Raw genomic sequence first — 12,912 nt, forward strand, 5'->3', positions numbered from 1 at the left:
CTCCACTTACCCTTAGTATCTCCACCTCATACAATGAGAACCTACTGGTTCGTTGGGAGCTGTGACTGGCTGACCCTCCCTGCTCCTTCTTTCTTGTGGAGTGTACCAGTCAACAAGTTTAGGTGTGATGATCCTAGGCAAGTGGGTGCAACCAAGCTTGGGAAAAAGGCATCTGATGTCCATGGTCTATCTTTTGGAAGACAGTCTCATGCAATAAGAAATTCAACTGTCAGTTTCCCTGATGAACTTGCTGTGTTCTTCCTGAGCTTCAACCAATACTGAGGGTACATGTAGAGAGATTAGGGAAGCAGGAGGAAGGGGATGTTTCTTGGGTTTTTAGGGACACCCTTTGGTTAAGGCTGTGTGGAAGACACACTGTTGTACACAGAGCAAATCTCAGACCAGCAACCTGAGCTTGGGTTCTCATGCTGATGGATCCTTATATAGAGACTATGCCTCTGACTCCAAATGATGTGTTCTCTGGATCTGCTTTCCTCTTGCCAGAGGTGTGTACTTGCCAAGCTCACAGACTGACTGTGCTGTAGGGCCCCTGGATCACTTTACATCACTCCCAGTCCAAGCTACTGTTCTCATAGCCCTGCCTTCTTGACTCACAACAGCCCCATGTCTCAATATGCCCAGGTAGCTACTCAGGACACCACCCAACCCTTTCATGTTCATGTGGCCCAAACTGTCAATCAAGACTGTTCCCTGGGCATGCTAGCCTCTCAAGCACCAAGCCTGAATTTATTCCCTTTAAACCTGCCCTCTGCTTCTTGGCTTGTGGGGTGGCTCTTGCTTTCTACAAGTTGGGTTGCTGATGACTTCCTGTCACAGTGTTCAGGCTTTGGAAGATCACTTTTTGAAGTCCAGTCTTTTTGAGGGACTTCTCTGTGTAGACTTGAATGTACTTGACTCAGACCAATACCCCCAATGCCCTTTGGGTGGTGTGGAAGACATGTCTATACCGAGGGAGGGGCAGCCTTCTCCTCTGGCAGGGTGCTACCACTTCCTGGGGAAGGATAAAAGCTTGAAACATACATTAAAGTTCTTTCTGGAAATATGTCTGGTTTACATCTCAGTAGACAATGAGCCTGCAATGGTTTGACACTCTCTTTGGTACATTTCAAACCCTACTTTGTATCCTTTATTCACATGGATATACGTAATAGAGATAGAAACTCTTGTTTGAGAACTCTCATGTTTGCTTCTTGGAGAGTAGAGAAGTGGAATAAAAGCATGCTGGTGGGAACAGTAACCAACGTTAGAAACAAAATCCATAAAACAGTTTATTAGGATCTATCTGGAGTCCCTCAAAGTGTCTGCACTCTCTGATCCAGGAATTCATGTTCTGGAAATAAGTCCTTAAAAGCAAAATGACTGAGTAACCTTTTAACAAAAGATGTTTTTCTGGCACTCTAAATACAAATATTGATCGGGGATCAACCTCATTATACTATCCAATTATAGCAAAAATGTCAAAAATCTGTTTTCTAAACTATGAAATATTATTTTAGCCATTGCATTTATCATTTTGTTTTTGAAGTTATTAAAATGATAATGATGGAAATTATTGTAAGATAGGAAGGAAATGTAAAAATTTCAGGCTTGAAAACAGATTCACAGAGGTCTACTCAATATATCTATGTTTATGTCTCTTGATAGCATTCTTGGTGTCTGTGCACACACAACATACTGACAATGCACACATGTGCTTATCTTTAGCTTTGAAGAGCAACTCATGTGTGGATAGATTTTATTCATTAGTTTATATGTAAGCACTGATACACATGCAACTATATACTCAACCTGTTCGTCTGTTGGCTAACTACATATCTGTCTATATGACTAGATGACAAAGTTACCAAAATGTTCATAGCAATTATGTTTAATAAGTAGAAGGTTTATGTGGAATTAATTTTCCTCTTTTGCAAGTTTCATCTTCAAAATTTGCTCTTATGAACATGTGTTGCTTCTTTAAAAAGGAAAACAATCTTTAAAAAAAAAACTACGTTACCCATCATTTCACATTTAGAACCCTTAAGATTTCTGAAAGCTGGACTGTAATTTAAATAAAAATAGCAATAGCCAAGACAATGGGCATTTTTCCCTCCTGGCAGTCACACAGTGAGAATGCACTTGACACACAGCCCAGAACATTCCAAGTGAACCAACAGCAGGAAACACACTCAAGCTGAGATCATTATAAGTTACTAGATGACAATTTGTTCTGAGTTTTGAAAGCTAACCCAGCAAGCATGATTTGGGTCCAAGAGTTGAATATTAAAAAATCATTGAAAGCCAACACTTCTAATATTAAACAATTTTTTGCTGTTGTTTGAACATGGTCTGATGTCTGCATTTGTTGTTTCTTTTCTGGCCCTCTGTGAGAACCACTGGAACAGTCCAGGGGACCCCACATCTCAAGGAACCTCAGGACACCCAGGTACCTGCTGAGCATTTTAATGCAGTGTATCTCAGTAGTATAATAGGGTATTCTTCTTTTATAAAGATGTTAAGGAACTTTCAGATACCTCAGGTGACAACTGACACAGTTCCAGTAAAGTGTCCATTTTAGTGCATAGGTATGTGGGTATGTATGTTAGCTGGTACAACCATCAGGGGAAGGGGAGCATTCCTGAAGCTCCAGGCCTCACAGTGACTGTATTAGACATCTCATTGCTGTGACCACAGTACCTGACACATTTAGTTTGGCTCATGGCTTCAGAGGGCTCAGTTCATGGTTGCCTGGCTACCATCATGGTGGTGGTAGCATGTGGCAGAAGAGCTTTATGAGGGACAGTTAGAAAACAAAGAGAATCCCAGTATTCTTGGGCTCTCTCCTTTTCCACCTTTTAGTGCATTGAGACTTCTAGTCCAGGAGATGGTGATGCCCACATTCACGGAGGATCTATTCCCCCTACTCCCCCTTCAGTGAATCCTCTCTGGAAATGCCCACCTGGACAGATCCAGAAGTATGAGTCCCTGATCTCCTACATGGTTCTAATTCCAATGAAGTTAACAACAAAAGCCAACCACCACAAGGAGCTATCCACAACAATGTGAGATGCATGGGTAACAATATCTCCACAGCAGGGATTCCATGGACACAAAATATCCCTTGGAAGCAGAGGTCATTTGGATGAGAGAAGGCTCTACCTGTTTGCGCCATAGTGCTTCAGGACAGAGGCTGGAGAAAGAACTTCCTTCCTGCAGAAGAGTTCTTCATAAAGGAAGGAAGGAAAGAGGGAGGGAGGGAGGGAGGAAGGGAGAAAAGGAGAGAGGGAAGGAGGGAGGGAGGGAGAAAAGAGAAGAAGAAAATCCTACAGAACTTCATGAGTTCTTGGGTTAAAACTACATACATGCACTAAGTGCCCAAATCTTCATTGTGTGTACCTCCCAGCCTTCCAGAAAGTTTCTTGTCCACCATGGTGTCTGTGGCTCTTTTCTGGCCCTTTTCTATATTTCTTCTTCATTACTCTTGGGTTCCTCGTTTTCAACAGAAATCCACACCTCAACAGCTTTGTGCTCGGTGTAGGAAAGAATTTCAGTGGAATCTAATGTTTTTGCTTGATTTCTTTTTGGAATGTCTTCCCCTTGTGTACTACAAAGCAAGTCATAAGGAAAAAGGTGGCATTTGTCCATCTTCTCTAACTCTTGACCTAGATTCTGCAGATTGGAGCCCAGGGATTCAAGCACACTGTGCTCAGGTATTAGCTGATTCACACTGCTTCCCTTTGTGCACTACAGCAAGTGTGCCTTCAAGGAAGTGTACCTTGCCTCACTGTGCAAGTTTGAAATTTAGCTCTTTTTCCCCCTCCTTGGCCAGATCCCCTGTTCAAAACCAGTTCACAATCTGTATAGCCATAGAAAATGACTTAGTTGGCAGAAGGCTGCATTTATAGAGCATAAATTTATGAGAATGATAAGTACATTTTAAAGGAGCTAAAATAAAATACACCTGCATATACTCAGCACCATGAAACAAAGTTGTTCTCTCCATTAAACTGTTACTGATCAAGACAACATCACATGATTTTGTTTCACATTTTATTTTGTTTTGTTTTGTTTTGTTTTATTTGAGATAGGGTCTCCCTGTAGCCTCAGCTGGCCTGGAACTCGCTGTATAGACCAGGCTGGACTCAAACTCACCAAACTCCATCTGCCTCTGCCTCCTGAGGGCTGGATTAAAGACGTGTGCTGGTAAGGACGAGTCCCCCTATGCGAGTCAGATCTAGTTTGGGAATAATGTATGAACTTACCATATCCCAAGCAGAGTCTAATTTCCCTAGAGAGGTACGGTCAGATGGAGCGAATTGAGTTCTGTTGGGGACAGTGCTTGTGTGAAGGTCCTTGTCTTTGTTCTGTGACACTGGCACAGTGGGAGGGACCATGGGAGGACACTATTCAAAACCCACTGTCCTAGAAGGATTATATGAGCAAAAATTTCAGGAAGAAATATTCAGGAGATTATGGTACTAAGATGACATCAGGAAAACTGAGAACTCTCTGTGAAACAGAATGGCCAACTTTTGATGTTGAAAGTTTCCCAAAAGGAACTTTGAATATGACTAAGGTTAAGTCAATGTACCAAGGTGATAATTGGAGACAAAGGATATCCAGTCATTTCCCATATAAAGATGCTTAGCCACAAATCATGCTAGTCCAGTCCTCTTAGATTTGGTTCTGTGCTACCAAGCAGGTCAGAACAAAATTCTCCTGGCTAAGACAATAATAATAATAATAATAATAATAATAATAATAATAATAATTAATACTACAAACCAATGCTCCACCAAGACTCCTCTAATCCTCCAGGGAGTTCCAGATGAGTTCCTGATGCCAACACCTCCTTATGCTTCTCTGCCAAGTCCCTCCTTTGCTAGACAGTCTTCCACTATCAGTATCTTCCCTGGGCTTAAGGACTATGTCTCTCCACCTAAAACAGAGCCCCTCCCCCCATCAAGACTGAGGAGCTTGAGCAGGTGAAGAGATGTTCCTTTTAGCCCAGAAGCAGCTACTCACCCTCCAGATGCCCCCTCCAAGAGACTAAAGGACCCCAGCATGTGGTTCCAGACAGAAGCACAGAGGGCAACCTATTTTCTACTTCTAGCACTTCACCACAGACTTGCTTAATTTGAAACACCATACCCTCTCATACTCTGAGAAATCACAGACTATGATAAGCCCAGTAGAATCTATTTGTCAGACACATCTTCCACCTGAAGCAACAGCTACCAAATCCTCCTAACTCTCCCTAATATGGAGGGATGATGGTGAATGATGATTAAGACTCACAAATGCTTAACGACTCATGTCCTGCCACAAGAATTGAATGCAGAAGCATGGGTCAGAAATGCCCTCCCAAAAGCAGAGTGGGACCCCAATTCAGAAGGTGATAGGACTTGCCCGGGGAGCCCCCCACAGTCCCTACCAGAAGGACTGAAACGGGGAGCTAAGAAGCCCATCAGTATGTCCAAGACCACTGAAATTCTCCAGAAGTCAAATTAGAGCCCTTCTGACTTTCATGAGCAGTTATGTGAAGCCTTCCATCTGTTCACTCCTTTTGACCCTGAGGCCCCCTAAAACCAGCAAATGGTCACTGTAGCCTTTGTGGGCCAGGCACAAGGAGACATCCCAAGAAATTTACAGAAATGGGAAGGGTTTGCAGGGATGAACAGTATCCAGCTAGTGGAAATTACCAACAAAATATTTGTGGATTGGGAACTGGCTTCTAGAGGGAAGGAAGATAAGAGGCTGAAACAAAAGGCAGCTCTCCCCAGGCCTAGATGGAACCAGCTTGGAAATAAGCCCAAGCCTTGCACTCCTTTACAGAAGAATCAATGTGCTCACTGCAAGGAAATCAGACGCTGAGAAAATGAGCGCCTCAATAAAAAGGGGATAGAGCAGGGAGCAAAGCAAGGCTGCACTCTGTATCACGAGCTCCCTCCACCTCATCAACAGCTTCACTGGGCTGACCAGAGTGACTCTGACTGAGACAAACCAGATTCCACAAGACCAGGCCCCCTGTGTCAAAGGTCAAAATGAAAGTTGGGGGCCATTTAGTGGACTTCATGGAAGACACTGGTGCTGAATATTTGGTTATCAGACTGGTGGCCCTGTCAGGGAAGGCAACAATGGTAGTAGAAGCCACTGGGGTCCTGATCAGAAATCCCTTCTGTGAGTTTTGCAGCTGTGCCTTAGGAGGATATCAGGCGAAGCATGAATTCCTCTATCACCAAGAGTGACTAGTACCCTTGCTATGAAGAGACTTGTCTAAACTAGGGGTACAGATGACCTTCTCTGTTGATGATATCTCTTGCCACAAACTACAGAGGCCCATAAAGCCACCTCTCTGATCCTGTCAATCACAAGAGGACGAATGGAGAATCTCCTCACAGCCCATCATACACACTGTCTCTATCCTGAAAAACTTACAGCTCTCACTTTCCTGGAATATGTAGTGAAAAGAACCCATCAGCACTGGTCACAAATCACCCACCTGTAGGAGTTAAATTGCCACCTGGAGCCTACCTGGTAAGGGTTCAACATTATGCTTCATTTGCTTTTGAATGGGAAGACCCTACCGCAAACTATAAGGAACAATTGAGTTGAATCTGATTGCTGCCACATGCTTAAAAACCTCTCCACAATATTTTCGGAATCCCTGACAGATGACCCGGCGCACTTCCCAATCACAGAGATGAAGTGTGAACTCCTGCAGTGTGTGGATGATCTGCTCCTGGCAAGCACGGCCTTGGAAGACTGAACTAGGGGAACAGAGACATTGCTAGATATGCTTCAGAGGGCTGGATATAGATTTGCATCAAAAAAGATGCAAATCTGCCCCAAAGAAGTTAAATACTTGGAGTTCTGTATCTCAAAAGGACTTGGGGTCTTGGAACCTGAATGAGAAAGCAAATCCAGTCCCAAATACCTGGAGACAGATCAGAGAGTTTCTGTGGGCTTCTGACTTCTCCAATGTGAATACTTAAGCCCCTCTATGAAATCACAAAGGGAGGAAAAAGGGATCCATTTAAATGGGGATAGCAACAGCAAGACACCTTTCTGATTTTCAGGAAGTCCCTGCTGGAAGCACTGGCATTAGGCCTCCTGAAGGGACCCAAGAATTTAACCTCTTTGTCCTTGAAAAAAAGGGAATGGAATTAGGATTCTTAACCCACGAACGTGGGACCTTGGCAGTGACTGTAGCACACCTGTCCAAGCAGCTAGACACAGTGGCATCTAGATGGTGACCTTACCCAGGGGCCCTGGTAAGCCATGGCTTTCTTAGCCAAGGAAGCTGACAAATTAACCAAAGGAAAATTTCTAAATCTCAAGGTCAACAGCCTTAATGGACCATAGAGGGTCCCACTGACTCATAAACCCACAAATGAACCAATAGCTTTCTTTGTAAACACCTCTGAGTTCACCTGGAGACTGTCAGAACACTAAGCCCAGCCACTTTCCTGCTCCTGAACAGTGACCTCCAGACCATGGCATAAGGCACCCCTCAAACCCACCTAAAAGGGACTCTACTTTGTGCTTCTTAACCATTCCCGCAGCCTTAAAAATTGCAGACGTAGACGTCCGAATCCATTATTCCCAGGTAAAGACTGCTGCCCTACCTGGCTTGGTGGATCGTGACTGAGGACCCTGAGAATCCCAAGGTCACCTTTTGTGCCTACCACCCTCCTTTAACCATACTGGAAGCTAGTCAATCTACACACAGCTGAAGTCTGAGGCCTACAGCCAGGACCCAAGCACCCTATAGACCTGTTCCTGTCTCAAACCTGGAGGGCAATTGGCTAACACACAGTGGAAACCTGAGGAATGCAATGGGGGTATTCTGGGGAATTATGAAAGAGAAGGATAATCCAAGCTGAAAAAGGAATCATAAAAAGACCAAGATTCATGCAAGAAAATATAATGCTTGATGACAGAGAAGAATTTAGAACCAAATCTTGTGAGACACCGAAAAGGAGCCTCACTTCACCTTATCTGGGAGAATTTTGGAGTACAAAATGAGAATGGTTGTATGCATGGCTCTGGATACCAAGCTGGAGACAACAGGTTTCTGTGACATGGAGGAGAGAGCAAGAGATTTTGTTTTGTCTTTTGCTGAACTGGTTGGGATTAGTTTAGGGTTGGAAGTGTTACAGTATCAATAAGCTCCATAAATTGAACTGGTCCAGACTATGAAAAATGTCTATCTAGTCTATCTGTTGGAGGATCTATTTTTCCAGTCTCACTGGTCAATCACCTGGTGATAGCACCACTCCCAGGAAGGCAGGTTCACCTTAAGTTATGCTAAACAGGTGGGCGGAATACCTGGTGTGTTAATAAGGTAGTGAATATTTCCTGCCTGGAACTAGCTGCGGCTCTCTGCAGAACTTCTAGACCAGCCACAGTCATGTAGGTCTCTGTAAGTCTGTCCATTTTTCTGAACTCTTCAGGAAAGCATAATTTTTCCTTTTCTTCTTCATTCTTTTCTTTCTAAACATGCTTTCTTTAAGGCTTTGGGCTGCCCCTAGCATCTTGTGTTTCTTCACTTTTTTTCTCTAAAGCTTCCTTCTTCCAGCCATGTGGTTGTGAGTCAGCCACATGTCTGACCTCCATGCAGGCTCTAAACCTGCATTGCTTCATGATTTTCTTTACTTCTTCCCACTATTCACCTCCTCAAGGCAGCTGCCACAATGACCAGCTCATCTGCCCTGAGGATTTTTCTTTAAGAGTCTAATAAAATCGTAAAAGCTCCCGTTTGGGTCCATTCTTAAATTCTTTTATGAAGGAGACTAAGAACCCTCTAGGGGACCCTCTTTCTCCCTGTTTCAGAAGTGACTCCAGCTAGGTTGTCAGCTGGGAAAACATTCCTGGAGGTGTGAAGAGGCATGTCCTGGTATAGGAGCTGATGTAGAGATACCACTTATAACAGTCAAAGTAAGGGGCATGAAGGTGGAATCAGATGGGCACTTCCTCACAAAAGGGGGAAATGAGCCCACCACAGCTCCTGCCTGCTCAAACATTTGCAAACTCTGATATCCAGAAACCAGGTCAAGGATGTGAAAAACAGTTCAGCAAGAAATTTGCAGTTATTTCTTAAGTAGAGAATGGACATGTCATGACTTGGCCGTGCACTGGAATAGAAAATAATCATTGAGAGTTCACATTTTAAGGTCTCAGTGTGGAAGTAAGATACTAGAAATCATGGCTTTCACAAGCCAAAGAACTAGGCATCTGCTTTCATATCTGAAGGGGGCAGGTTATTGTGAGTCCAAATAATAAGAAAAAACCAGACTTTTTTTTTTTTTTTTTTTTGCATAAATCCAAACAAAGCCCTGGAGCTTGTCACTTTGCTTTTTCTTCATAAACTCACACACATACTGGAGTTCATCTTTCTCTTAAGAACTCCTAAAGTTTTTGGAAGACAACTTTTGAATTAAAAAAAAAATGCATTCAGTTCTCTGGAATAACAGATGAGCCTATGATATGGTAGAAAGGACTTTGAGATTAGAGTGGTTTGGAATCAAAATCGGATCTTCCAGCTAAGTAGCTCTAAGCTTTTCACCAGTTGAATGGATAAAACTAATAATCTAATGAAGAAAGTTGTTGTGAGTCCCAATGAATTAATGCAGTTGAAAATTTGGGTTAGTAGATTATTAAATGCCAATTTGAAGCCTCCATCTAGCCATCATTTTACTTTAAGTTCTCTCACGGCAAATCCAAGATTAGGGACTGAATGATACTGTATATGTATAAGTGCAAGCATTATCTTGTGGGAGACACACTTGTTAGAAACAAACAGAAAACATTTCAAACTGACTACTGCCATATATACAATAACATCAGCAAAGTCAGGGTTGGAACCCAGGCTTGGTGGGTCCTGGAGCGAGCTGGGCAGAGGCTACTGTCCCTCCTTCCTGGTGGTCACATCCTACTGTACTGAACACAGTACTAGCATTTCACCCTCGGCTTAGTGGATGGCCTGGGGATGTGCAGCATCACTGGGGATCAGCCTAAGAGAAGCCAGCACCAAGGGTCCAGTGTGGCCCAGCAGAGCTGCTCCAGCTTTGGGTTTAAATAGCTGCACCCTTGGGCATGTAGCCAGCCACTGAGTTGTGAACCTGAGAAACTGGAGCTGCTGCTTCCCTGTCTGTGAAGGTTCTCTGTTTAAGATTGTGCATTGAAGTTGTATGCTCTGACACATTGGTTATTGGTGAGACCCTCTCTTTCCCTTAGAAGCCTTCTTTCTGTTGCTCTAGGCATGGGATCATAGATTTTTATGAGTGATTTATTATAGTGATTTATCTAGCATCTTCTTAGCTTTCCTCTTGTAAGTTCTCCAGATAGTTCTTAAAATTCTTTATTACATTTTTTTCATTTGTGTCTGTGTGCGTGTACATGCGTGCTCATGCATGTACCCATGTATTCATGCCACAGTAGGGGTTTGGATGTCAAAGGGGAACCTGTGAAAGCCAGTTCTCTCTTTCTACCATGTGGGTCTTGGGGATGAAACTCAGGTCATCAGTCTTGACTTCAAATGTCTTTGTCTGCTGAACCATCTTGCTAGACCCATATGATTCTTTCAGTTAGCAAAATCTAGAAAATGACAAGTGTCAAAAATATAATTTTCTTGATACTGTCATGATGACTCAACCTCTCTGGCTGAACTGAATAGCCATGTAGACTTCGGAGTTGTGGAGGCACTAGCTATCCCCCCGCCTGAAGAACTGGAACTGGACTTCAACCAGCAGATGCCTCAAGTGTCCTCAGAGGAATCTTGCTTGTTTGAAGAATCCTTGTTTTAAAGACTCTTAGATACCAAAAGTCCTTTAAGATCAATATTTAATGCAACACTCTAAAGTAGAACAAAATTTTGAAAAGATGGTTTTGTAGAATGTTCTCTAAGCCCTACCTTGTAAAAATGGAGTGAAAGAGTTTTCTAATTTGCCACCAGTGGGAAAACCCACAAACGTCTCCATATTTCAAAATATGTATATGTTAGGCTTATTAAGTTTTCTCTTCTCAAAATTTTCCATCTTGATCGACTATGCCAGATTGTTTTTGTGGCAAATAAAGGATTTTTAGTAACTTAAGTCAAAGAGATTTTGGGGAACTCTACTTTTGTTATGAAAGGAGTTTATTGTTCTGATTTACTTCTGTTAAAATATTTGAAGTACAAGGTTTAATAGAATTCATATAAGTGTTGGCTATTAGGAAGTTGTGCTGGATAGCTTTAGTGTCAACTTGACTCACCTGGGTTGAAGGAGCCCCAACTGGGGAATTGCCTTCACTGGACTGGCCGGTGGCCATATCTGTGGGGCATCTTCTTGATTGTTGAGTGATATGGGAGGGCGCAGCCCACTGTGGGTGGTGCCACCCCTGGGAAGGTGGGCCTGTTGTTGCATAAGAAAGCAGGCTGAGCAGGGGCCAAGGGAGCAAGCCAGTAAGCAGAGTTCCTCCATGTTCTGTGCTCCAGCTCCTGCTTCCAGGTTCCTTCCCTGAGTTCCTATCGTGGGCTCCCAGATGAACTGTGACCTGGGAGATGTAAGCTCAATAAACCCTTTCTTCCCCAAGTTGGCATTGGTCAGAGTATTTTGTCACAGCAATGGAGAAACAAACTAGGACAGAAGTGTAGTGAGGAATTATTCTTACTATTTTAAAACTTTCTTCTTGGGGGCTGGAGAGATGGCTCAGTGGTAAAGAACACTGGCTGTTCTTACTGTCCATAACTCCAGTTCCAGGGGATCTGACGGCCTCTTCTGTCCTCTTCTGGCATTGCATGACACTTATCTACATGCACTTACCTACATGCAGGCAATACACATACACATAAAGTAAAAATAATAAAATGTTAAAAAAATTCTTCTTGTCAATTTCCACTTACTTTATAAAGGAAATCAGAAGATGGGGGTGTACTTGGAATTCTAATGTCTCCATTTCAAATGCATTTCTATTTTCCCTGTGTCTTGGAAAACCAAAACAAAAAACAACACAAGTCATTTTGCCGAAGGCATCAATCAAACCAGAAGATGGTTTTACACCCTTCTGGTGCTGGCTACAGCTCTCTTCAGACAGCCACTTTCAAGAATGTGATTGTGAATGGACTCATCTTGGCAAGCGATGGCTAAAAAATGAGCAAGTGGAAAAAGAACTATCCAGATCTAGTTTCCATCATCAGTAAATACGGTGCTGATGCCCTCAGATTGTGTCTGATCAATTCCCCTATGGTGAGAGTAGAAAACCTTCACTTTAAAGAGGAGGGTGTGAGGGATGTCCTCAAGGATGTGCTGCTCCTATGGTACAATGCATACCGCTTCTTCATTTAGGCTCCACAAGGAAGAAGAAATGGAATTTCTCTACAATGAGCACACGGTTAGAGAAAGCCCCAACATCACTGATGGGTGGATCTTGTGTGGAGAGCCACAGCCTCCGCCGCCATTACAAGATGGCGCCGGTATCCGGACCTTCTTAACAGTAAACATCCTGCTGCGCCCATAAGGGGCGTGCACAAGAGCCTGCTCTCCCTCGCCTCCTCCCGTGGCGTGATCTCCAGCAACCAATCCGCTTCTTATACGTCATAGATGGGACCTTTAGACTATATAAGCAACCGCTCTCCCGCTTCTCGGCGTCTTCGGTCTTCATCCTTAGTATGCTATGTAAGAGGCTTATGAAATAAACTGCTGCAGAAGGATCCTGACTTGTCCTCCCGCGTCGTTCTTGCCGGCGAGACGGAAAGCGGTCGGGGACAGGAGAGTCAGCTTGCTTTACAGGTGTGGCCTCTGGAAGGGTGACCACACTCCACTGGATAGCCACATACCCATGAGTACACGGGCAGCATAAACTGCACTCAGTAGGGACATGAAGGTGGGAGAGATGGGACATAAATCTGGCAGGTGCTAAGGGGATAAG

General features: G+C 43.5%; 1 protein-coding gene across 1 annotated transcript in view; it reads left to right on the forward strand.

Moving 5' to 3' along the window:
• Positions 1-12,912, forward strand: part of LOC103741484 (isoleucine--tRNA ligase, cytoplasmic-like) — a 40,305-nt gene that overhangs the window by 18,835 nt on the left and 8,558 nt on the right. Inside the window, 4 exon segments of the mRNA XM_029567885.1 lie at positions 2,860-3,062; positions 12,000-12,079; positions 12,082-12,325; positions 12,327-12,415. Of these exon segments, the coding sequence (XP_029423745.1) occupies positions 2,860-3,062; positions 12,000-12,079; positions 12,082-12,325; positions 12,327-12,415 (616 nt within the window).

This window comes from Nannospalax galili, unplaced genomic scaffold, assembly GCF_000622305.1.
Source record: "Nannospalax galili isolate Female #2095 unplaced genomic scaffold, S.galili_v1.0 scaffold321, whole genome shotgun sequence".
NCBI classification, from domain to species: Eukaryota; Metazoa; Chordata; class Mammalia; order Rodentia; family Spalacidae; genus Nannospalax; species Nannospalax galili.